The 27488-nt window shown below is 35.3% G+C and overlaps 1 protein-coding gene and 1 long non-coding RNA gene across 3 annotated transcripts in view; one reads left to right on the forward strand and one right to left on the reverse strand.

The window, feature by feature from the left end:
- The window catches only part of LOC115848100 (uncharacterized), a 359433-nt gene extending 337071 nt beyond the window's left edge, over window positions 1-22362 (reverse strand). Inside the window, exons 1-2 of the long non-coding RNA XR_004037583.2 lie at window positions 22178-22362; window positions 19231-19295 (exon numbers count right to left, since the gene is read on the reverse strand). This is a non-coding gene — a long non-coding RNA (uncharacterized lncRNA). The remainder of the gene's footprint in view (window positions 1-19230; window positions 19296-22177) is intronic.
- Window positions 22363-22473: 111 nt separating this feature from the next.
- FAM174A (family with sequence similarity 174 member A) overlaps window positions 22474-27488 on the forward strand; it is a 35235-nt gene continuing 30220 nt past the window's right edge. The window contains exon 1 of one of the 2 annotated variants that reach the window (XM_030848480.3): window positions 22474-23099. In XM_030848480.3, coding sequence (XP_030704340.1) covers window positions 22660-23099 — 440 coding nt within the window. In that variant the 5' untranslated portion in view covers window positions 22474-22659. The remainder of the gene's footprint in view (window positions 23100-27488) is intronic. The other variant, XM_030848471.2, reaches the window with a different exon arrangement.

Consider the following 27488-nt stretch of genomic DNA (forward strand, 5'->3'; position numbering starts at 1 on the left):
ACAAACCTTTTTCTTTCTTGGCTTGAGCGTATAACTACATAATCATTTATATGAATGAGGTAAATCAACACTTTCTTATTGACTTCCTTTCTCATTCTCCTCAGGTTTTTACTATACCTTTACTACTCTCCTTGAATCCCTAACCTGCCTCTTGACTGTCACCCTCACCTTTGCCTTCAAACATGGTCAGTCCTTTCCACTCAGAAAATGGAGGAAATAATTCGTGTTTTTCAGTTTCCATTCTTCCTCCTCTTCTGATATAGACTCTCAAGAGCAATCTCTACCCACTTTTTTCACGCTTATGCCTTCCAGTGTCTTGAATCCACTGCACTGCTATTTCTTTTCCTCTAGCACTCCAGAGAAAGTCTATGAAATTGACCTCTGGATGATCAAATAGACTTTATTTTTCACCTACCTTGTTTTCTTTGTCATATCTGTCTTATTGGACATTCTCTCTTCTTTTAGCTTAACTGCCAGTACTATTTTGATTTTCCTTCTTATCACTATTATTTACCTGGCTGGTTTAGCATTAGTTTTTCATCTGCTCCCTTCCCCAGAGATGAACAATATCTTTGTTCCTGTTATGGTCTTTCTACAGTCCCTTCCATGATAGCAACTACAAAAGTTATTTCTCCAATATTAAACTTTCTCCTGAGTGCAAAGTTCATTTTAATTCACCTACCAAATTCTGAACATCTATATAGTTCTCCAATAGAAAATTCAAGTATATTATTAACAAAAATAGTAACAGTAATAATAGTAATAATAATATTATGATAGAAATAGTAATCCATTTCACATATGTTAGCTGTTTTAATCTCCATAAAAACCCCTTGAGAGGAATTACTCTACATGTTTTACCATGAACAAAACTAACAATCAGGTTAAGTAACATGCACAATGTCAAAAAAAAAAAAAACAGTAAAGGTAAGTACAGTGATTATAATTCAAGTCTATCTAACTGCTAAATTCCACTGCTTCCGCAAACAAATTTTATATACAATGAAACCTGTCTTTCCACTTTGTTTAAAACTCAGGTAATGACTTCAGCATCCACCAATCACTCATACTTGAAATCTAAGAGACTGCTCTGACCACTCCATCTCTAACAATACCCACGTTCAACTTGTTTACGGTTTTTGATAAATGGGTACCAAAACTGTGTTTAAATAAACTCCCTGCTTCCATTTTCTCTTCTAGTACCACTTGCTCAACACTTTCTAATCTCAGCTCTCTCTAAATCATCTTTTACTCACTTCCTGAATTATCATTCGTTAACATAAACCTTTTCATATTAGTTCCTTGAACAAAATCTTTAAATTATTTTAACTGCAGACCGGATAAAGCCCATACTCCCAATCCTCTCATTCACGTATCTATTATTATTTCTAGTTGTACCCCTTGCCACTCAGTTCCATGCCCTTTTGGCTTTGCATTCACTCCATCATTGTTTGGTATGTGAATATGCCAGTCACTTTCACACCTTCCCTTATTCTTTTGCTCATGTTCTTCCTTCTGTCCTTATTTTCTTTCCTGACTAGAAATCCAGCTCGTCACTATTCATCACTGATATGTTTGGATTTGAATAGGTCAGTTACGTGCCTATCTCCCAAAATAAACTGACGGGTTTTCGAGGGCATGAGTAAGGTATTCATTTTCACAACTCTCCTCTTCTTCCCCTGTAGACCCTGTCATCTAGAACTTCTTGCACATGAAAGCTCAGACTGAAATCATTGTTTCACGGCTACAGTGGGATAATAAGAGAAATTTTCAACATTCATATATGAAGTTTTGAGATCCTGGGAAGACTATAAAAGTGAGAATAATCGTAATAACTACCTTTTTAATAAATTACAATGTGACAATGACATACACAAAAATCCCACCATTGTACCATACGGTAACATTTCAGAACACATATAACGTGAAATTGATCTTAAAAATTTTTAGATATAGAAAAACAGATTATACACAAAGGATGGGAGATCAGAAATGCATCACACTTCTCAAAATCTATAGCTATTTATGTTTTCTAAAAATTAAGGACACCACAAGGAAAATACAAATTTGACACAAAAACATTCAAATCATGAAAGGGAAAAATGAAAAGATGTTTTATTTTAGCAAAATTAATAAAAGACAAGAACCCATAAGAAAGCTTAATAAACATGAAATGTAAAATCAACTAGGATAAATAATACAAATAAAAGGTTATTAAAATAAGTGTAAATAAGATTTTTAAACTTTTATATATTATTAAAGAAAAAGAGGAAAGTATCAATAAACCTACGTAAATGTAATTTATACTAGAAAAACAAAAAGAGCAAATAAATAAATACATAGGCAAAAATATAACAGATAAATGTAAACAAAAAATATTGTAAGATGGCAGTTTTATATTAGATGACACAGTACTCAAGAAAAAAATTTTATTTTGCAGTAATGGAACAAATGTGAAGCTTTCAAAATGGGAAAAGCTACAATATTATAAACATTTACAAACATAAATTCTTTTAATATAGCAGCAAAATATACAAAGCAAAAGTATTAGAAACAATGACTGTTTGTCACCCTTCCTCCCTCCATCCAAAAAGAATTCATGTTAGGAGACAATAACTTATTTACCTCAGAATTCAATAGGCTGAGGAGACAAATGATACAAGAAATTTAAGTATCATCCTTAATATCCCTAGAATTCTATATCATACCCTGAATATATATTCTTTTAAAATTGAAAAATACTATTTATAAAATCAGTTATGTCTTTTGCCACAAAAAAATCTCAATAAAATTTCCAAGTAATAACTATAAAGTCAACATTCCCTTATTTCAATGTATATAATAAAACATATTTTTAAAATTAATATAAAACAGAGAATTTTAAAAAATCAATCCTCTAAATAAATTTTCCTAAAAGAAAAAACTAAATTTTAAAAAATCTGCTTAAAATTAATATTGATGAAAACTTTATATGGAATACCTATAGGATTCAGCCAAAGCTCAATGTAGTAAAAAATGTGCACAGTAACTCATTTAATTAGAAAGAGATGTTGAAAATAAATGAATTATGCCCTTAAGAAGGTAGATAAAAAGCAATAAAATACATTGGATGAATTTAGGTGGATGATATTAAGGTGGATTTTAAAAGTAAAACGCCTCAAAAAAGTTAATGTGTAGTCCACTTGTCATTTTTGTTGCCTGTCCTTTTGATGTCATACCATAAAATCATTGCCAAGATCAATGTCATGAAGCTTTTCCCCTACATTTTCTTCAAGAAGTGTTACATTTTCAGGTTTTAAATATTTAATCCATTTTGAGTTGATTTTTGCATATCATGTAAAATAAGGGTCCAATTTCATTCTTTTACATGCGAATACCCATTTTTTCCCAAACCATTTGTTGACGAGACTACCCTTCCCTCCTTGTGTATTCTTGGTGCTCCTGTCAAAGATCAAGTGACCATGGATTTACTTCTTGATTCTCTATTCTGTTCTATTGGTCTATAAATCTGTTTTTAATGCCAGTACCATACTGTTTTGATTACTGTAGCTTGATAATATATTTTGAAATCAGGAACTAGGATACCTACAGCCTTGCTATTTCTCAGGATCAATTTGGTTATTCATAGTCTTTTGTGGTTCCATATGAATTGTAGAATTGTTTTTTTCTAATTCTGCAAAAAAATGACTTTGGGACTTTGACTACATCAAACATAAAAATCTCTGCATTGCAAAGCAAACAATCAAGGGAGTGAAAAGGTACCTACTGATTGGGAGAAAATATTTTCAAATCATTTATCTGAGAGGGGTTAACCTCCCAAATATATAAGGAACCCCTATAACTCAATAACCACAAAACTAATAATTCAATTTAAAAATGGGCTAAAGACTTGAATAGACATTTCTCCAAAGAAGATAGCATACAAATGGCCAACAGATATATGAGAAATCATCAGGGAAATGCAAGTCAAAATCACAGTGAGATATCACCTTACATCTGTCAGGATAGCTATTATCAAAAAAAAAAGACAAGTGCTGGTGAGCATATGGAACAATGGGAACCCTTGTACACTGTTGGTGGGAATGCAAAGTGGTGCAGTCACTATGGAAAACAGTATGAAGTTCCTAAAAATTAAAAAATAGAGCTACCATATGATCTAGCACCCCCACATCTGTATATATGTCCAAAAGAATTGATATCAAAGAGATAATAGCACCCCCATATTCATTACAGCACTATTCACAACAGGTAAGGTATGGAAACAAACTAAATGTCCATGGACAGATGAATGGGTAAAGAAAATGTGGTATTATACACACAATGGGATACTACTCAACTTTAAAATATAAAAGAAGAAGGAAATTCTGCAATTTGTGATGACATTGATGAACTTTGAGGAAATTATGCTAAGTGAAATAAGCCAGACATAGATAAATATTTCATGATTCTACTTACATGAGGTACCTAAAATGGTCAAATGCATAAAATCAAAGATTGGAATGATGGTTACCAGGAGCTGAGAGGAGTAGGAAATAGGGAGTAATTAATCAATAGGTACAAAGTTTCAGTTAAGCGAGATGAATAAATGTTAGAGAGCTGTGCACAACACTGTACCTATAGTCAACAACAGTGTATTGTATGCTTAAAATTTGTTAAAATGAAAAATCTCAAGTTAAGTATTTTTACCACATTTTTTTAAAAGCACGGTTAATAAGACTAAGAGCTGGAATTCTGAAATGACCAACAAAATAGACAAACTCTTAGTAAGCAAAGAAAAAAATCAAAGAGAAATGAAAAGTAAACACTATCAATTATAACAGGGACATAATGACAGATACGAATAAGATTAAAAAATATATGGGAATAAAATTGTATTAGGATGTTAAATTTAGAAATAGTTATATAAGAAATATATAGTAACATAAACTACCAGAGCTGATTGAAAACCGTAGAAAAGGTAAATAAACCAAATTATATAAAATAAATGGAAAAGTTAACAAATGATCTACCTTTACTTATTCCAAGTTATTTAAAATATTTAAGAACATAAATAAAAAATAATTGCTCTCCAATCTATTTTAGAAATCTATTTGAACTCTGACACCTAATGCTAACAAACATAGCAAAAAAAAAAGAAAATCATAGACTCATTTGATTTACAAAGGTGCAGTGGTTTTGCATTTTACAAGAGGATTAGGTTCTGAACTCAGTCTCTAAGGTAAAATCTGTTTTTTAATATTTGAAAATACTCCTGAAGACCCCCTTAAAATGCTCATAACAACATAATATGTTTCTTTGTGTTTGTAAACCTTGTCAATACTATATCTCAGTACGTACAGCAGATTATAGCTTAGTAAATATTTGCTTTGCATTTAGGGGCCCTGGTCATTGAAAAATACATACGGTTAAACACCAGAACAAAAATTTATCTTAGAAAAGTCTTCCACAATGAGAGGCAAACAGGAACTGAATTCATCTGAATAGAGAGATTCCTATCTTCCCTCATAAAGCTAATTTCAGAGAATGTATGCACCGAATGGAATGGCAGAAAGAATTGACCATACTAGTTAAGATTTAGCATTTAGTAATTTTGCACTTGAAGGAAACTTACGTATCATGATAAACCCATACCCAGAAAACAAATGCAAAACTCTGTGTACTTATATGTAGTACACTAGAACCAATACCATTTAAGTGAAAAAAAGAAAAGAAAAGGAAAAGACAGAAGCAATGACATCCATTAACATCAGGAGAATTCCAGAGTTTGGCATTGCACTGGCATTCATGATTGAAGCAATATTTCAACTGAAATAAATAAGAATTAAAACTTTTTTAAAATGAGGCAAATTTCATTATTTCCAAAAATATAATACTAAATTGGAAAAATAAAATTACACTAAGAAAAAAATGCTATTAGATATTCTAGGGGAGCTTAGTAACTAGTGGCAGGCCCAATATCAATATACTGAAATTAATGTCTTTTTCATAAACTATCAAAAAATTGTTTTGAAAGAAAATAATTGAAATCCATAATAGCAGCAAAAACTATAAAAGACATAGGAATAAACCAAACAAGAAATGTGTAAGATCTCTGAAAATAACTGTAAATCTTTGTTACAAATATAAAAGTTAAGAGAAATACATACTGTACTTTTAGATAAGAAGATTCCATATCATAAAAATATAAAATGACTCAGAGTAAATGCCAAACTCAATCAAATTCTCAGAGGGTTTTTATGGGGTTAGGGGGAGAAAAACAAATTTATTCAACAGCTTATCTGGATGAGCAAATGCTCAAGAATAGCCAGGAAATTTTTGAAAAGGAAGAAAATAAAAATAAATGTGATATTATGCAATAATGGACAAACGGATGAAAAAAGTAACTGAGGAGTTAAGAAAAGGACACATACATATATGGGGAATTACTATGTGGAAAAGAGAAAATTTTGTTTCAACAGGGAATAAATAATATGAGGATGGGGCTTCCCTGGTGGTGCAGTGGTTGAGAGTCCGCCTGCCGATGCAGGGGACACGGGTTCGTGCCCTGGTCCGGGAAGATCCCACATGCCGCGGAGCAGCTGGACCCGTGAGCCATGGCCGCTGAGCTTGCGCTTCCGGAGCCTGTGCTCCGCAATGGTACAGGCCACAACAGTGAGAGGCCCGCATACCGAAAAAAATAATAATAATAATAATAATATGAGGATGATTCCAGCCATATATCATAATGAAAAATAAACTATAAATGATTTAACAAATAAGAATTTTATGTAAAATATAGTATTAGAAAAATATTTTTGAATATTCCTGAGATAAAACATTTTTCTAACCAAGATATGAACATGTCATAAAAGAAATGTGATAGATATGACAGTAAAATTTTAAAGTTCTATATATTACCAGAGCTTAAAAACAAAGTTAAAAGAAGTGATATAAGAAGAAAAATATTTTCAACATATATAACATTAACGAGTTAATATCCATAGGGGCTTCCCTGGTGGCGCAGTGGTTGAGAGTCCACCTGCCAATGGAGGGGACATGGGTTCGTGCCCCGGTCCAGGAGGATCCCACACGCCGCGTTGAGGCTGGGCCCGTGAGCCATGGCCACTGAGCCTGCGTGTCCGGAGCCTGTGCTCCACAACGGGAGAGGCCACAACAGTGAGAGGCCTGCGTACCGCAAAGAGTTAATATCCATGATATATTAAAAAGTCCTACAAGTCACAGTGAAACAGATTCTTCTAGAAATCTAGAACCAATTCTCACATGAAGTGCAAAGACGAAAGCACAAGAATATTACTGTATTGTTTCTAATGACAAAATATTAAGAACAACCCAAACATATGTCAGAGCATTTTGTATATTTCATAGTGAGAATGTCTCATAGAGTAAGCAATGTGAAAGATCCAGGTTTTTTTTTATATTCTTCCCAATACTTTGTAATGTCAGTCTCTAAGTTTAGCCATTTTGGTAGCTGTGTAGGGTTATCCAATTACTGTTTTAACTTACATATCTTTTATGGCTATTGGATTGAGCTCCCTTTCATACATTTATTGCATATTCTCTTTTGTGAAGAACTTGTTCAAGTTTTTTACTCATTTTTCCAGTTTGATTGTCTTTTCCTTATAGATCTATAGGAGCTCTCTCTATATATTTAGATATGAGTTCCTTGATGAAAATATGTATTGAAATATCTCCTCTCAGAGTGCCTTTTCACCCTCTCAGTGGTGTCTTTTCATAATAGAAGTTCTTAGATTTAATGAACAGCAACATCAACAGAACATCAACAGAAACGAATGCATATCCACAGAATGACATGTACAAAAATGGTCACAGCTTTATTCATAATAGTCAAATTTAGAAACCAAATGCCCATCAATGAGAGAATGGGTTAAATAAGTTGTAGTATATTCATACAATGGAAAGCTGCATTTATAAAAAAAACAAAATTCAGCCAAACACAACAATAGAGATCAATCTCGGGACTATGGTTAAAACATCCACTCTAACAGCACAAATAGATCTACACTCAAGGACAGTGATGGGTTGATTAGATAAGATAAACCAAACTGCATACCATCTAATTCCAATCATGTGATATTTAGCAACAGGCAAAATCATTCTATGGTGAGAGAAGCCAGAATATTGTTTACCAGTGGTTCTCAACTGGGGGTGATTTTGTCCCCCATGGGACATTTGACAATCTCCAAAGACATTCTTTATTGTCAATACAGAGGGAGGGGTTGCTATTGCCATCTAGGATTAAAGGGCAGAGATACTGCCTATTAGATATTGTCTTTTCTTTTTTGTGCATTGGACAGATATATAAGAAGTAATGGTGAATAATTAATTTAATTAAATCTATTAGTGTCTACAAAGCAAACATCAAAATTGGAAATAGAAAGAGGGAAGGAAGGGAGGGAAGGAGAGAGGGAGGGGGGAGGGAGGGAGGAAGGCAATTTCTAAATAAGGTAGAACTAAAACTGATTCATTATAACTTTCCAGAGGAATATAGGCAGTGATGGGAAAGAGAGAATGAGGCAAGAGTTCTTTTTTTTAATACTTAGTATTTCTGCTTGATTCTTCTTTATAATTTCTTGTTCCTCCTTCATGCTACCAACATTCTCTGTTTTCTGAGGATATTTATTATGTTTATTTTAAATTATTGAACTACCTTCTCTATTAATTCTGGTTTGTCTAGGTCATAGTGTGTTATCTTTCTTTTATAGCTGTGATCTTCAATTTCTGTTGTTGTTTTTTTTCTTCCAGTAAATTCTGGGAGGTGGAGAAAAATCTAGGGATGCATTAACTTTGGCCATTCCAGATGGTTTGAAGGATGCAGAATGCCCAAGGCAGAGGGTACCTGTGATATCTCAGCATTTAAGCACCCTCAAAAGGTGGCATTAATATTTAGGAAATATCTTTATAGCTCTCGCAGGGCACTACTCTTACAAGAGCTTACTCCAAAATGTAGTGGTTCTCAAATTTGACTGCACATTATAATAACCTGGGGTGCTTTACAAAATATGCCTGAGTCCCAAACCCCAGAGAATCTCACTTACTTGGTTTTAGTTGTGGCCCTGGCATGAGAATTTCTTAAAGTTCCCCAGTTCTAATGTGTAGCCAAGACTGAAACTAGTTTTACAATCGGAAGATTCAACTTACAGAAAACAACCAATTGTTAATCTGTTTTAATCTTTTCCTAGTAGCAATACCCTCCTGTAGTGGTTCTTAAAACACAGTGTGCTTCCAGATCACATAGTGGGCTTGGAAAATCTCAGATTCCTGGGTCCAGCCCAAAGTTTCTGACTCAATAGCTTAGACTGGTACCTGAGAATTTTCACTTCTAACACATCCCCAAGTGATGCTTATGCCATGGGCCTCATTCTCTAAGAGAACAACTGTTCTACTGTTGATATTTATACACATGCTTAATTTATAAAATGTACACTAATATGTTTCTGGTAACTGTTTTTCACTTTTTAAATAAAGTTATTTAAGCAGTAAAAACAGCATGAACAGTTCAGTAAAAATAATTTTAATTTAATTTAAATGAATTAAAATTGATTTTTTAAAAGAAAACTGCTTGAAACTTTGGGGCACTCCAATTAAGCAGAAAAATCCTAGAATGCTGAAAAATTCACATTGGAAGTTACTGTTCTGACCTGAAAGCTTGGAAATTATAAATAAAATCAGTAACCTCTGTAGTGACCTTAAAGTTTTTCTATAAATATTCTTAATTTTCTTAGCACTTGAAAAATAAAACCCTGAACACATCATTTCTTAACAGGTTCCAGTGAAATATAATGTTAAACGTTGTAATAATCAAAGGAGAGTTTGAACTATTATCTTTTGATTTGTCTGCATTACATAAACCCAATAAAATAATTGCTTCGGAGAATTTTTTATGAGGATTACTCCTGGAACAACTTATACTGAGAGTTTATTAAACCACCTTGGAGATATAGGATAATAGTTTTTTGTTCTATTAGATCACATAATTCTAATAATGCTAAGCCATAAATTGATTTATGTAATTGATAGTTTCAGATCATATGATATAGATTTGTGTGTTGCACTTTAACACTGCATATTATAGTTTATAGCTAAAAGTTTTAAAAATGCTAATAATAATTAAATATTTTAGATGTGACTACTGCCCTATTGCCTAATGATGTACTTTTTATGTTTCTAAGCTATGTGAGGCAGAAGCTTCAAAGCTACAGTCTATACAACTTCCATTTTTCAAAGAGGAATTCTGCACGTAAGTCATTCTTACATGGAAGCCTAACATGTAGGTATGTAGCATTACACTGCTGAGAATCTTGCTTTCATAGAAGGCAGTCCAAAAATGATAATGAAAACTCTCCAGTTAAAGCAAACCATTTTACTGAATTTAAACTTAGTGGGTTAGAAACTTGAAATGTTTTGTTTTTTTTTTTCTGCTCCTTGCCTTCAACTATCCTCTTTTTCTACCTTTCTCCTTAAGGACATCTTTGAGTCCACAGTAGGACAGGAGTGATAATGTCCTCTAAATAAACCCAAAGAAGTGTCTAGTCTTCATTTGTCCTCAGCTCTCCCTAGAATACAGAGTATTTAAGTCTCCCTGTCCTCAGTTCTGGTTCCTAGTTACCAATTCCCAGTTACAGGTAAGACCTATTCACCACCCTGTAATATTGGTTTTCAAAAAGCAATCATATTAACCTCATACATGAAATTCTTAATGCAATTAATTATTGTTTTTTTACTGAAAAATCTGTCCTTTAGATCTAATTAAATATTTTTCTGAAATACATCTGTTTAAAGTTCAAAGAAAGTTGCTCTTAAATATATGAATCGATTTTTTTGCACAGTTTAAAATTATTTAGAAATATATTAGATAGGATGTGTTACAGAACTATCTAATTTGAGGGTTTGAGTTGTATTATGTATTGACAAATCAGAGTTTTAGATAATTTTACACAAAAATATTGCCCTCACAAAATACGTTTAACAAAACAGGACAGTATTGTATGAGTGAGATTTTTGTGTTTCTAAAATTCTCTGCTCTTAAGAGTTTTACATTGAAAGACAAATTGTTTAAATGAGATGCATACAAGAATGTGAGAGTAAATGCAGCTTCAAGTTAAGCTAAGGTTTCAAAATAAAAACAATAAAACAACAAAATGAACAAAAGCAAACAAACCTACAAAAGCAAACAAACTTACAGTCGCTATCCACTCCTCATCTTGTTTGTTCCTATCATGTCACTTTTTTTTCAATATTCGTATCAGCTTTGGCTACACCCTAGCTCACATCGCAGAAAGCTTGGCTGAGATTTTACATTTTAACCATTCAATAAACATTCCCAGGTATGAGACCAATCTTAGTGCCAGTTCCAAATTCATTGTAATGAATTATGAATGGCCTACCTTGGGTCAGGTGCCCACCTAGAACTTGCCAGATGTGGATCAAAAGTGGGGTCAGACTGCCCAGTGACCATGGAAGTGTGAGTGTGAAGCATCTTCCAAAGAGGAGGTACTGAAGATGTTCATGCAGTGCTCATACAGGTTTGATAAATTCAAAGGATGAATGAATGAATGAATCACACTAAAGCATAAAATCTATTTTAAAAGTTCTCATCAATAAGGTCTGATATATCCAGGAATGGAAAGTATTTTTCCCCTGGTGATAAGCAAGATAATAATTAAAGCATCATCAAAGATTGACATCATTCTTGGATACTTGTTTTCCTTCCTTTTCCCTCTGCTGTATTTGTCTTGACTTTAAAGTACAGAATTGGCTTTTCATCATTGTTTCTTCTGTTGTGAGAGAATATGTAGTTTTCACATGACAGGATGTTCAGTGTATGTTTTTAGAACTGCTATATTTATTAGCATCCTCCAGTGATGCACACCGAACAGAGTTGTTTGTTTAAAAAACATAGGAACAGTGCAGATATTAAATAATGGAATTCCTAGTTTCTACTTCCCTTAACTGCCTTTACCTAATTTAGTGAAGTTTTCTCGCACAGACACAATAAGATATATGAAAATTTTAATTAATAGTTCTATACATATTCTATAATTTTTCAGAGGTTTTTCTTGAAGCTGCAGTGCACTAAGCCAGGATGCAGGCCAAGTGTAGGGTAAATGCCTTCAAAAGAAACATAAGTAAAACCAAACCAAGAAGTATGCCAAGAAGTAAATGAATAAGTAGAGTGCATAAGCAGGAGAGTGATGCTGGATAAATATCTGAGCTACATCATGAGCTTGTGGCTTGTGATCATTTATTTGATATGCCAAGGTGGGTGGATGTACCACCTGGTTCCGTTTAGAAGTTTTAGGCACAGGCTAATCTCCTCCTCCCCCACCTTTAGGACCCACTCAGCAGATTTATACACACTCTGGGGCATTCCTGAGGTTACAGGTAGGTTGCCATCATAGTTTTATTTTACTGTACCCTTCCTACAAAATCAAAATTGGAAATTGCAATAGCGTTCATGGGAAGGAAATACTTCTTTGACTATCTCCCATATTCCACTTCTTAGTATGCCTGTGCTGATTGCTGGTAGTGATCATGAGCATGGAAGCCTGATTAGCATATCCTTACTAGGGTATCTAATTATAAGATTAATAAATAATTAATTAATTACTTGGGTATCTTTATTAGCATAATAAGGAATCCTTGTTAGGACTGCAACAAAATATTTATATAGCAAATATATCTGATGATGATTTTTAAAGGAAAATTCCTAATTTTTTTAAGCTGCAGATTTACATATTTGCTCAATGATTCTTGTCATCCTTTGAGATGAGCATTATGGATATGCTATATCATTTTCAACTTTAAATTAGATGGGTTTACTTGATAAAACAGGAAGAATCATTCACTGCTGTGAATGATTAACCATGGCAAAACTAGTTTTCAGACCAGTTACAAATTTCATTATGGCTTAAATAATTTTTAATGTATTGTACTCATAAAATCGAACTTTGCTGCATAAATCTGGTAGTTATATTAACTCCATTTAGAATAAGAAAAAACAGTTACTTTTAATTTTAAGCTTTTTTCCTTACTAACAAAAGGTTCAATTTTTAAAAATCTAAACCCCTTATAGATGTAGGAAGTAAGTCCTTTTATTATCCAACTGTTTGTTGACAGATAGCACTAGTGACAGAGTAGAAAACATTGTGTGGTACAAAAGGGTCCAATTTTAAAAATCAGGAGGTTTAAGCTTAGTCATGCCTTCAGTATTTTTGTCCACTAAAAAATTTATAGAACCTCGCTAGACATTCCTCTGCTCTTCAACAAAATTTAGAGGATTACATTTACTTCTATATAGTATGTAAGAATTCTAAGACTCTACATATGAAAATCTATTTAGTGTTAATTTTTTTCCTTCAAGTAATGGAATTTGATTAACCTAAAGAATTTGCACTATATCTTTCTATCTAGAGAGCTGTGGTATATGAATAAAAGAAACATTATTACTACTATTCAAAATTAGAAATCTTACTTTTTATTAATTCTGTATATTAACCTATATTTACTGAACACCAACCACATGCAGGCATACTTGTTAAATACAAAGGCAGTGAAAAATTCCTGTCCTTGAAGAGTTTACACAAAAGTTTCATACTGCCGACCAATGAGTTCTACAGCTTACAGATATATTTGATTTGGTGTGCAGTGTTGACTGCACAGTGTTTTTTTGATATTTTTATTTATTTTACTTGCTAATTAAAAAGTGATGTCACATAAATATATGAATTTATGGTTTATTTTGAGAAAAAAATCAACTTATGCTTTCTTGTCTTGTATGATGAAAACTGACTAAAAGTAAATGACATCTACTTTTAGACAGGACCATCAATCCCTAGTTGATTATATATGCATTTACCTACCCACCCCCAACCTCATTTAGTTTTAACCGCTGATCTACAAACATAAAATTAATTGGGAAAATATCTCACTGAGAGAAGCCATACTGAGCCAGCTAAGTATGCTGTAAGAGTTTCATGTTAATGCTAAGATAGCCAATATATAGACCTAAGAAATGATTTTGTCAAGAGATAGGCATAAAGGATGGGATAAAGAGAAAGACATAATACAGTTAATAAACTTGTGAGAATCAAGGATATAAGACAATTTGATCATTTCGTTTATAAGACATTTCACAGCATATGAATTAATTTTTGTGTTAGGCTATTTATCTATGAATTCAGCCCAGGGAAATTCTATGCAGGCACATTTCAAATATTAACAATACTGGCCATTTCCTCATCTTTGAATTCTACCAAAGTGTTTAAATATAAATAAGCCTTTAGGACAAACTTAAAGAACCAATAGGAAAGAAGGAAGAACTGTAAAGAGAATAGTAATATTAATCTGAATCAAAGGAGGAGGAGGCAAAGAGAAGGGGATGGTGTATGTAGAAAGAAAAAGAAAATAAAAATCATGACAGAGAAACAAAAAGTGCTATTTCACATGCCCCACTAGCACTTGGTGACTATTTGGTTTACTGCCAGCTAAAAAATGCAGGAAAATAAAATAAAATAATAATTTTAGTTTACAAGGTAGTACAATTCTAAATTAGTATGTAAATACTTATTATGTTTGGCTGCATCTTTTTGTTTAGCTTACAGTTTTTAAACTCCTTACTATTAAAAAAAAATCAAAAAGTTTGGAAACAACCTAACTGTTCATCAACAAGGACTTGATTAAAATAATGTCCTTATTATGGAAAACTTTGTAAATCAGCCAGAGCTGATTTATCTTTCAATTAGTCACAATAGACATAGTGCCTAAGGCTCACCAGTACTTTTAGGGACCCATGAAAATGTGCTAATTTAAATTTCTTTTAAAATCAGAAAAAATAAATATAATAATAATAAATAATAATGAATCCAACCTTGATTATATTCATCTTTATACCAACACAGTCATAAAATAGAACATTATTATTATTACTATTACCATTACTGTTACTATTACTATTATTTATGGAGAAAGGGGTCAAAGAAGGCAAAAGAACCTAGGGCTCACAAAAATCACAATTCAGCCCTGAATAAAACAGTACGATAAATCTCATGATGTACTGATATGGAAAGATCTCCAAGGTATTTTAAAAAATAACACCAACGGAAAAGCAAAGTACCAAACTGTATGTAAAGAATACTACCATTTCATTTGTGTTAAAAAGGACACTTTTATATAACTTGTATACATATGTTTATCACTGGAAAATGCATGAGAAACTGAAAATATTTAGGCTCTGAGAGAGGAACTGTTTATCTGGTAAATAGGGATGGAAGACAGTTTTTCAGTAAATATCCTTTTGTACATTTTGAATTTTGAACCATATAAATTTAGTATCTGTTCAAATAAAAATATTTTAAAATTTTTAAATATTTCTCAAAAATTTAAAAATATTTTTAAAGTATTTAAATAAAAATATTTAAAAACTAGTCGGTTTTCATCATACAGAAGCAACTGATCATTAGGAAGCACTTCTCTCTCTTACATGGCATCAAGTATATCCTTCCAAATTAATGAGCCATTTTAAGATATAATGCTTACTATCCCAATATCATATGCTCTTTCTGGAATTAAAAACACAAGTATATTGTCTCCAACAAATTCTAAATCTGGCTTCAGCTCTATCAAAGAATGGCAAGATCTGTTCACAAAGGCTTGCATATTTAATTGCCTTGGTGAATTTGGTTATTTTCTGAGGTGCCTGCCCTGTTTCTCAGCTTTAAGACAAAAACTGCACCTCCTCCCCTGCCCTACTAATATCAACCACCACCCTATATTGCACTGAAGAGGCCCTAGAGCAGACAGTTGCAGACATATCTGTTACAGATTATAAATTTCATGACCCTATGATCCCAATGTCTCTTCATGCCTCAGTAAATTCCCACTGCCCCATAAATGCAGTTTTTAACCCACTTGGTGACACTCGTGCTAAGGAAGATTATACTGTGCACATATAAAGCCAGTCATAACTGCCTTGTCTCACAAAATAATCTCTATTTTCCCCTCAAGCCTGACACTGACTTCTCCTTTTAGGTTCATTGCCAATAGACTATCCCTCACCTTAGGAACACTAAACTGCTGCACAGGCTGAAATGTTAATTAATATAACCCTCCTCAATGAGGCCTTACCTTCTCCCAAGTGATGATGGCAATGAATGGGAGGCAAAGGTGTTATCACCCTACTCCATACTGGCTCCACTCTCAGACATCACCCTCCTGTATTCTTGCCTGTACTTAGACCACAGTCTTGGGTTTACTTCCCACAGTTATTATTCACTGGATTGGGTGCTCAGTTACAGCTTATGAGACCATTCACCATTTAGTATTGCCTCAGCTCTATCCACTTCTGCTTTTCAAACAACTGACACAACAAATTTATTTTTTAAATCTTTAAGACAGAGAGACTCTGTCTACCTAAAACCCTAAAATGAGGTCACTGGCATATATTCCCTTAAGAAATAATTCACTGGCAGAGATGCAGAAAATATTTAAATAAAATAATACTTTAGTGATATTTTTCATAACAGTGCTCCAGCTAAAGGGAAACTGTCCAACGTAGTGATTACGTATAATAAATCATTAAAATTCATGTTTACAAAGATATTTGAGACAAAATATTATTTATGACATAAATATAAAAATAGAGTAAAAATTATATATACTTATTGGACTAAATATACAAGCAAAAAATTATATATGTATATATACATACATACAGGCACATATATAATATTGGAATAAAGGAAATTCTCAGGGTGGTAGAATTATTGCTTCTTTAAACTGTAAGTTTCTAAACTTCAATAGTATCAACGTATCACTTTTTTTATTAGAAAAAATGCCATCTTCATGATCTACTGTAAGAAATACTTGCCAAAGATATATTTTTATTTGTAGCTATATATTTATATTATCTTTCCATAGATATAACTCTATTCATTATTTTTGGCTGGTTGCTGTAAGTCTAACGATATTTCTCCTTATTATTATTTTAACAATGCCTATTTAGCATCAATATTGTGTTACTTCAATTTTCACTTCTAATCATAGGAGCTTCCTACTTCATAAACCCCACTTCACACCTGACATTTCCCACCTCATATTTCACAAATGTTATAGCCTTACAACAGCATGATTCTACTTATAAACATTCCACTTCTAACCTTAGGAGTTTCCTACTTCATAATCCCACTTCACATCTGACATTTCAAACTTCACATGTCACATGTCATACTTCACAAATGGGAAAGTATATTTCCATTTAGTTCACCTCCCTTGTCCTTTACCTTTATGCTCTATTGCCATGTTTTTACAGGTACATGCATCATAAACGTGGCCTTATGCAAAGCATTAAATTCTTTTTAAGAAAATTAGAAGAGAATTAAAAAATTGATCTTTGCATTTACACAGTGATTTTCCATTTCCACTTGCCATTCTCTCCTTCCTGTAAATCGAAATTTCCATCTTGTATCACTTCCATCCAGCCTGAAAAACATCCTGTAGTGCCGTCTGTTTGAAATGAGTTTCCTCAGCTTTCACTTGCCTGAAAATATCTTTATTTTGCCATATTTTTTGGAAGACAATTTTACTGGATATATAATTCAAGATGGATAACTTTTTAATTTCTTTTTAGCACCTTAAAGATGCTACCGCTCCTGGTCTTCATTGTTTCCGATGAGAACTCTGCCTTCATATATATTATTGTTCTTCTGTAATGAATGCATCTTTTTTCTATGGCTCCTTTCAAGACGTTCTAATTTGGACTCTGATATCTGTGACTCTCTGTGTGACTCTGATATGCCTATATGCAGTTTTCTTGGTATTTATCTTGCTAACTGCTCTCTGACCTTCTTGGAACTGTAAGTGAAAGTTTTTCAATCATTTTTCAAAAATATTTATTGCCTCATTATAATGTTTTTTCTTTTGGAGCTCCAATGCATATATATTAAACTGTGTAATATTGGTCCATAAGTTCAAGGGGGTTTGTTCATTTTTTCTTGAATCTTTTTAGATCTCTGTTCTTGAGACTGTATAATTTCTGTTTATCTGTTTTCCAAGTCCCTGTAAATTGGTGAGATCCAATCTCAAAACTCTGCCTCCTCTAAGAATCTCGTTAGGGCTTGGTTTTAAGCTTTGTTAAAGTGGGTATAAACAGGGCCTTTCTCTGGGTGTGGCTTTTATCATAAAGCAGTGATTCAGCTTGATTCCCACTTTGTTAGGAGGTGTTAAAGGGTCTATTCAGGAAGTCTGGGCCCTAAGTTCGAAGTCCCCAGCACTGCTTAATGTCTAATCTCTCTGTTCTGCTCTTACCTCTGTAACAGCCAGTCTCTTATTAACTTTGTGTGGCTGTGTTTGGTGGTACTGCCCAGCTCTCAGTCAAGGGTGTGTGGGAAACCACCACATGAACTTCATGACCTCCACAGACTCCTTCTCTTAATGCCCTGGTCCACAGATCCCAACCACTTCAAAAGCCCAGAACTCTGACCTCTGCCTCTTCAGATAAGAGAGACTTGCACATTCTGATTGAACTCCAGGTTGATGCACTATAGCTGGGAAATCTTCCCCAGGCAGAGATCCAGGGAAACTGTGGGGCTCACCTTGTTTCTTTCCTCTCAGGAACCATAGTCCATTTACATGGTCATTTTCTTTTAGATATTTAACCCTAATATTTATTCATATTCCTACTTGGTTATGTGGTACCTACCGCAACAACACTGTTCCTTCTTATTCTTGAACTGTTGCTCTTTAGTTGTCCTCTGACATTCCAATTCTGCCTTCACGTTTGAGCTCTTTAGTACATTCTCTTGACTTCCTGGTTTTGTGATCAGTTTGTATTCTCTTTTCATATTGAACTCTTTTTCTTTTTGGACTTCAGGGTATAGACAGTCCCACCTGATGTGGAAATAAACTGCCACTTAAAGTATAAGAGACTCAATCTATCAGATGTCGCTATGAATGACCATTCCAGTTGAGCCAACCTCCTACCTTCCCTCTTCCTTAATGGGAGGGGAAGAGGGAAGGTAGGGAATTCTGACACCAGAGAACACTCATTTGAGCCTTGTTCTCTATTAGATAGAACTGAAAATGAAATGCCTATCAATATAAATTGTCTTCTTTTTTGTTGCTAACATAAACAAATTTTGTCAGGGACTAGAATATGCCCATTTTAACATTAAAGTTCCAAGATTCCCAGAAGCTAGAAGTGGCCATGTGACATACCTTCTCTCTCCAGTGAGGTGTGTGTCAGGGCATCAGGTGGGACTTTGGGTAACCAGTTGTTTTCACTGTTTAAAAAAAAAAAAAAGACATACATGGCTCCTCATTTCTCCTTATGCCCATTCCCTATCCCCTTTCCACTTACCCACAAGGTCAACTTAAATTAGTCAATCCCACCTTTACCAAAAACACAGGAGAAAAAATAAATGTTTATTTGCTGTATGCCACTGATATCTTTATAGTTACTGGCTATGCAGCATTAATCTAGCAATAGCTGATTGAGACAATAAGCTAGACTCAAATCATGGAAACCTAGAACTAGGAGAAGATAAAATGCAGCACGCAATAGCCCACCTCTGTTGCTAGACTGCCTGGGTTCACTGCCCAGCTCTATTGTTTTTACTCATGTTGATTTTTACCATTTTGATTATCCTTGATCTCAGTTTCCTTAATTGTAAAACAGAATAATGGTTTAGTTTTAGTTTGTTTTTTTCTGGTAAGGACTAAACAAAGATAGTCATTTAACATTTGATAAAATGATATCTGGTACACAATAGATGCTTAATTAATATTCAAAATTATTATTCAATACTAGAGCAGGGAGGGAGGGTTAGATTTTACTTATCAGGCCAGTGGTATTTTACAGATTTCCACGGAAGACTGTTGTTCTGTCAGCTGGAGTGTTCCCTGATAAATTAGAATAATGGTGGTCTTTTCCTAGTATGTAGATTAATTTAAGTAAATTGATATAAATTACTTGTTCTAATAATTTTTCTCCCCTATATGTTTTTAAACCTCTAGTGATTGGCACAACTTGTTTGTGAGACAAATTAAAACATGTAAATGAACAAATATCATTATTATTAATAGAAAAAATTCAGAAACACCAATTATACTTAGTTTGACAATCTGTCTTTTAAATAGACATGTGTGCCCCCAAATTGTCACTTTATATTATACAAGCAAAATACAATATTTTCTCCCAGGAAACTTGCTCCTAGTTCCTGTGATTGAATTGAAAATACTGTTTCATGCCACTTTACAAATAATACAGTATTATGCAAAAAACACAATAATCTGCAGGTTTAAGATCTCTAGCAATATAAAAATAATCCCTTGTCAGAGGCAGGGAACAGAAAAGAGTTGATTAGTGACAGAGACATTAGGAAAATGGAGAAAATTTGACAACATTTGGACATAGGTGGTGAGAGAGAGAAGAGATTCTTAAACTTTAGTGCAAATAAAAATTACCCTGAGAGCTTAATAAAAATGCATACAGAGTCCATGTCCTCAATCCCAAAAATTCTGGCTTAGAATTTCTGGAATAGTGACCTAGAACCTGCATTTTTAACAAATCCCATTTCTGATTCTGATTCAGGTAGCTAAGAATCACATTTGGAGAAACACTAGAACATGATATGCTCTAACTATTTGGAATCACTAGTTTAACTCTGCTATTTCAGAATTATTTAGCACTTTGCAGTTACTGGCAAGCAATGATGCCAGTGGAAAGCCAAGGATAAAGGATGACTCCAAGATTTTATGCCTGAACACCTGAGTGAAGAATAATGCCATTAATCAAGACAAGGAACAAAATGGTAAAAATGAGATACTGTAAAGAAAGATGATGATGAACTTTTTTTGTTTTTTGATTGTTGAATATTGGACTTTTTTGAGGAGTGGAAGGGAGTGGCATTACATACTAACTCTCTTCCACATATGACTCTGAATAAGGTTGTGAATAAGGGAGAGAAGAAACCCAAGGAGCCACTTCATTACTGATAAATGCCCAGGTTGGAAGCTAAAATTAGGGTGTGTCACCGATGGTCTTCCTCACACTGGAACCCAGCATTAAGAGGCCTAGTCCCTGCAATTCTACGTGGCAAGAGCAATTGCATTGCTCTGCTACCCCCAAGCAGCTAGAAGACACTATCCTCTCCACCTTACCTACAATAGTCCTTTACACAATTTTTACTGTGGACTCTGTACTTGTCATTTATAACACACACTTCAGAATCAGAATGAATGCAAGTGTTTATTCTGTTATCTCCATTTGAACCTAAGTGCTAAGAGAGCAAGGATCATATCTTACTTGCCTACTATTCAATACTCAGACCCAGTGCTAAGAAAGGAGTAGAAAGTCTAAACAATTTGTTGAATGAATAAGTTTTTAAAAGAACAAATACTAACTTTGACTTCTGGTCTGGTGTGTGTTTGTATCTGCTCAAACCAAAGTTCCGTGTTACTGATGTCAAAGTTAAACAGGCAGGGCTTCCCTGGTGGCGCACTGGTTGAGAGTCCGCCTGCCGATTCAGGGGACACGGGTTCGTGCCCCGGTCCAGGAAGATCCCACATGCCGCGGAGCGGCTGGGCCCGGGAGCCATGGCCGGAGCGTCCGGAGCCTGTGCTCCGCAACGGGAGAGGCCACAACAGGGAGAGGTCCGCGTACCGCAAAAAAAAAAAAAAAAGTTAAACAGGCAAGGAAGACTTATCCAAGATTACTGCAATAGAGAAGAGGGGCCAGGACTCTGAGCTCAACTCACCAGAAAATAACAAAAAGCTTATGAGATTTTAAGAGTAGGGAGGCTCTTAGGCCAATTCTGTTTACTAATTAGCCTTACCCAAAGAAAAAGTAAAATTTTCTCGTAGCTTCGTGGCAGGAGGTAGTTTTACAAATTGAAACAAGATGCCTGCCTAAGTTAGGCTCCTACCCTTCCAAAGAGACTGGGGAATAGGGATATCTTCTTTGTTGACATTTTTCAAAAGGATGGCTCCTTGTTCCTTAAGAAAGACAGCCCTGGGTTGTAACACCGGCAAGAATTTTTTTAAAGATTTATATTTCAAAAATGCAGAGAATCAATGTACACTTACAAGTTTTCTAACGTAAATACCCTAAGGAAAGAGAGGTCAAGGACCTAGAGGCAGGAAGAAACCTGTCTAAAATTTGTACCTGAGCTGAGGGAAACGTCAAGGCGGTCTTAATAAATGATTAGCTGTGTTTCTGCAGTTCTGCACCAACGAACTCAAATTACGAGCTTCCAATCTCTCATGTTTTCTTCATGCAAAGAGCTGCTGCACACTTTAAACACCTTTTTTTTTGCTTACTTTCTTACTTGTGAGCCAACCACGGAACTCTTCCCCGCGCCTCTGGCAGGGCGCGTGCGCAGATGGTCTTGCGCGCCTGACGTCACGGAACGCGCCAGCCCCGGCATGTTAGCAACCGAAAGCGTCCCTGGTAGCAGTGGCTGCTGAGATGTACGAACTTCCGGTTATCCCGGCAGCTGCAGCCGCTGACGCTTCTGCCACCTGCTGTGGCCGGGTCTTAGCCCGGGATTTGGTCACCCTTCGTTCTTCACTGCGCCCATGGTCCCACCTGGAGCCAGGGCGGCGGGCCCGGCAGCTCCCACGTGGTGAGAGGGCGGTCCGGGGAAAATGAAGGCGACGCACTGTAGCTGCTGCCTCAGCCACCTGCTCGCCTCCGCCCTCCTGCTGTTGCTACTGCTGCCTGAGTTGAGAGGGCCCTTGGAGGTACTGCTGCAGGCGGCCGAGGCCGTGCCGGATCCCATGCCTCCGGACCGTGGGCCGCGAACCCTGCCACCTCTGCCGTCCGGCCCCACAGCTGCCCAGTCCCCGGGCCGCGCTCCGGCCGAAGCCGAGGGACCACGGGGCGCCGAGGGCGTCAATAGCAGCACTCCCAGTGCGGGGCTTGCAGCCGAAGACCCAGGCGGGAAAGCGGGGGAAGAAGGCCCGGTGGGTGGCGTCCTCGCTGTGAGCCCCAATCCCGGCGACAAGCCCATGACCCAACGAGCCCTGACCGTGTTGATGGTGGTGAGTGGCGCGGTGCTGGTGTACTTCGTCGTCAGAACGGTCAGGTGAGGCGAAGCCTCGATGAGCCTCCCTCGCAGGCCTGAAATGGGCTATCTTTTGACCTGGCGTTGCCCTCTTCCCACCCCCAGTATCATGAGTGCCTGCCTGAGTGAAAGACTGTGAGGATGAATGTCTTAAAAGCCTGTGGTACCTTTGGGAGTATTTAAACCACCAAGTACTTGCTCCCTTTCATTTATAAGTTATAAATTAGTACCAAACCTCTAAATCAATCTTTATTTGAGTAAATTAATACTAATGCAGAATGACCTTATTATATGGGTACTTTATTTTATAAAATGTAAAAGAAGAAAAGTTCTTTTAGCAGTAGTTTCTTTTTTTTTTTACATCTTTATTGAAGTATAATTGCTTTACAATGGTGTGTTAGTTTCTGCTTTATAACAAAGTGAATCAGTTATACATATACATATGTTCCCATATCTCTTCCCTCTTGCGTCTCCCTCCCTCCCACCCTCCCTAGCCCACCCCTCTAGGTGGTCACAAAGCACCAAGCTGATCTCACTGTGCTATGTGGCTGCTTCCCACTAGCTATTTTACGTTTGGTAGTGTATATATGTCCATGCAACTCTCTCACTTTGTCACAGCTTACCTTTCCCCCTCTCCATATCCTTAAAACCATTCTCTAGTAGGTCTCTGTCTATTCCTGTCTTACTCCTAGGTTCTTCATGACATTTTTTTTTTAGATTCCATATATCTGTGTTAGCATATGGTATTTGTCTCTTTCTGACTTACTTCACTCTGTATGACAGACTCTAGGTCCATCCGCCTCACTACAAATAACTCAATTTCGTTTCTTTTTATGGCTGACTAATATTCCATTGTATATATGTGCCACATCTTCTTTATCCATTCATCTGTCGATGGACACTTAGGTTGTTTCCATCTCCTGGCTATTGTAAATAGAGCTGCAATGAACATTTTGGTACATGACTCTTTTAGAATTATGGTTTTCTCAGGGTATATGCCCAGTAGTGGGATTGCTGGGTCATATGGCAGTTCTATTTGTAGTTTTTTAAGGAACCTCCATACTGTTCTCCATAGTGGCTGTACCAATTCACATTCCCACCAGCAGTGCAAGAGTGTTCCATTTTCTCCACACCCTCTCCAGCATTTATTGTTTCTAGATTTTTTGATGATGGCCATTCTGACCGGTGTGAGATGATATCTCATTGTAGTTTTGATTTGCATTTCTCTAATGATTAAGGATGTTGAGCATTCTTTCATGTGTTTATTGGCACTCTGTATATCTTCTTTGGAGAAATGTCTATTTAGGTCTTGTGCCCATTTTTGGATTGGGTTGTTTGTTTTTCTGTTGTTGAGCTGCATGAACTGCTTGTAAATTTTGGAGATTAATCCTTTGTCAGTTGATTCATTAGCAAGTATTGTATCCCATTCTGAGGGTTGTCTTTTCGTCTTGTTTATGGTTTCCTTTGCTGTGCACAAGCTTTGAAGTTTCATTATGTCCCATATTTTTATTTTTGTTTTTATTTCCATTTCTCTAGGAGGTGGGTCAAAAAGGATCTTGCTGTGGTTTATGTCATAGAGTGTTCTGCCTATGTTTTCCTCTAAGTGTTTGATAGTTTCTGGCCTTACATTTAGGTCTTTAATCCATTTTGACCTTATTTTTGTGTATGGTGTTAGGGAGTGATCTAATCTCATACTTTTACATGTACCTGTCCAGTTTTCCCAGACCACTTATTGAAGAGGCTGTCTTTTCTCCACTGTACATTCCTGCTTCCTTTATCAAAGATAAGGTGACCATATGTGTGTGGGTTTATCTCTGGGCTTTCTATCCTGTTCCATTGATCTGTATTTCTACTTTTGTGACAGTACCATACTGTCTTGATTACTGTAGCTTTGTAGTACAGTCTGAAGTCAGGGAGCCTGATTCCTCCACCTCCGTTTTTCGTTCTCAAGACTGCTTTGGCTATTCGGGGTCTTTTGTGTTTCCATACAAATTGTGAAATTTTTTGTTCTAGTTCTGTGAAAAATGCCAGTAGTAGTTTGATAGGGATTGCATTGAATCTGTAGATTGCTTTGGGTAGTAGAGTCATTTTCACAATGTTGATTCTTCCAATCCAAGAACATGGTATATCTCTCCATCTCTTTGTGTCATCTTTAATTTCTTTCATCAGTGTCTTATAATTTTCTGCATACAGGTCTTTTGTCTCCTTAGGTACGTTTATTCCTAGATATTTTATTCTTTTTGTTGCAATGGTGAATGGGAGTCTTTTCTTGATTTCACATTCAGATTTTTCATTATTAGTGTATCGGAATGCCAGAGATTTCTGTGCATTAATTTTGTATCCTGCTACTTTACCAAATTCATTGATTAGCTCTAGTAGTTCTCTGCTAGCATCTTTAGGATTCTCTATGTATAGTATCATGTCATCTGCCAACAGTGACAACTTTACTTCTTCTTTTCCAATTCGGATTCCTTTTATTTCCTTTTCTTCTCTGATTGCTGTGGCTAAAACTTCCAAAACTATGTTGAATAAGAGTAGTGAGAGGGGGCAACCTTGTCTTGTTCCTGATCTTACTGGAAATGATTTCAGTTTTTCACCATTGAGGACGATGTTGGCTGTGGGTTTGTCATATACGGCCTTTATTATGTTGAGGAAAGTTCCCTCTATGCCTACTTTCTGCAGGGTTTTTATCATAAATTGGTGTTGAATTTTGTCGAAAGCTTTCTCTGCATCTATTGAGATGACCATATGGTTTTTCTCCTTCAGTTTGTTAATATGGTATATCACATTGATTGATTTGCTTATATTGAAGAATCCTTGAATTCCTGGAATAAACCCCACTTGATCATGGTGTATGATCCTCTTAAGGTGCTGCTGGATTCTGTTTGCTAGTATTTTGTTGAGGATTTTTGCATCTATATTCATCAGTGATATTGGCCTGTAGTTTTCTTTCTTTGTGACATCCTTGTCTGGTTTTGGTATCAGGGTGATGGTGGCCTCATAGAATGAATTTGGGATGTTCCTCCCTCTGCTATATTTTGGAAGACTTTGAGAAAGATAGGTGTTAGCTCTTCTCTAAATGTTTGATAGAATTCACCTGTGAAGCCATCTGGTCCTGGGCTTTTGTTTTTTGGAAGATTTTTAATCACAGTTTCAGTTTCAGTGCTTGTGATTTGTCTGTTCATATTTTCTATTTCTTCTTGATTGAGTCTTGGCAGATTGTGCATTTCTAAGAATTTGTCCATTTCTTCCAGATTGTCCATTTTATTGGCATAGAGTTGCTTGTAGTAATCTCTCATGATCTTTTTTATTTCTGCAGTGTCAGTTGTTACTTCTCCTTTTTCATTTCTAATTCTATTGATTTGAGTCTTCTCCCTTTTTTTCTTGATTAGTCTGGCTAATGGTTTGTCTATTTTGTTTATCTTCTCAAAGAACCAGCTTTTAGATTTTTTGATCTTTGCTATCGTTTCCTTCATTTCTTTTTCATTTATTTCTGATCTGATCTTTATGATTTCTTTCCTTCTGCTAACTTTGGGGATTTTTTGTTCTTCTTTCTCTAATTGCTTTAGGTGCAAGGTTTGGTTGTTTATTTGAGATGTTTCCTGTTTAATAAGGTAGGATTGTATTGCTACTTCCCTCTTAGAACTGTTTTTGCTGCATCCCATAGGTTTTGGGTCGTCGTGTCTCCATTGTCATTTGTTTCTAGGTATTTTTTTATTTCCTCTTTGATTTCTTCAGTGATCACTTCGTTATTAAGTAGTGTATTGTTTAGCCTCCATGTGTTTGTATTTTTTACAGATCTTTTCCTGTAATTGATATCTAGTCTCATAGTGCTGTGGAAGGAAAACATACTTGATACAATTTCAGTTTTCTTAAATTTACCAAGGCTTGATTTGTGACCCAAGAGATGATCTATCCTGGAGAATGTTCCATGAGCACTTGAGAAAAATGTGTATTCTGTTGTTTTTGGATGGAGTGTCCTATAAATATCAATTAAGTCCATCTTGTTTAATGTATCAGTTAAAGCTTGTGGTTCCTTATTTATTTTCATTTTGGATGATCTGTCCATTGGTGAAAGAGGGGTGTTAAAGTCCCCTACAATGAATGTGTTACTGTCGATTTCCCCTTTTATGGCTGTTAGTATTTGCCTTATGTATTGAGGTCCTCCTATGTTAGGTGCATAAATATTTACAATTATTATATCTTCTTCTTGGATTGATCCCTTGATCATTATGTAGTGTCCTTCTTTGTCTCTTCTAATAGTCTTTATTTTAAAGTCTATTTTGTCTGATATGAGAATTGCTACTCCAGTTTTCTTTTGTTTTCCATTTGCATGGAATATATTTTTCCATCCCCTCACTTTAAGTCTGTATGTGTCTCTAGGTCTGAAGTGGGTCTCTTGTAGACAGC

The sequence above is a fragment of the Globicephala melas genome, chromosome 3, assembly GCF_963455315.2.
Source record: "Globicephala melas chromosome 3, mGloMel1.2, whole genome shotgun sequence".
Lineage (NCBI taxonomy): Eukaryota > Metazoa > Chordata > Mammalia > Artiodactyla > Delphinidae > Globicephala > Globicephala melas.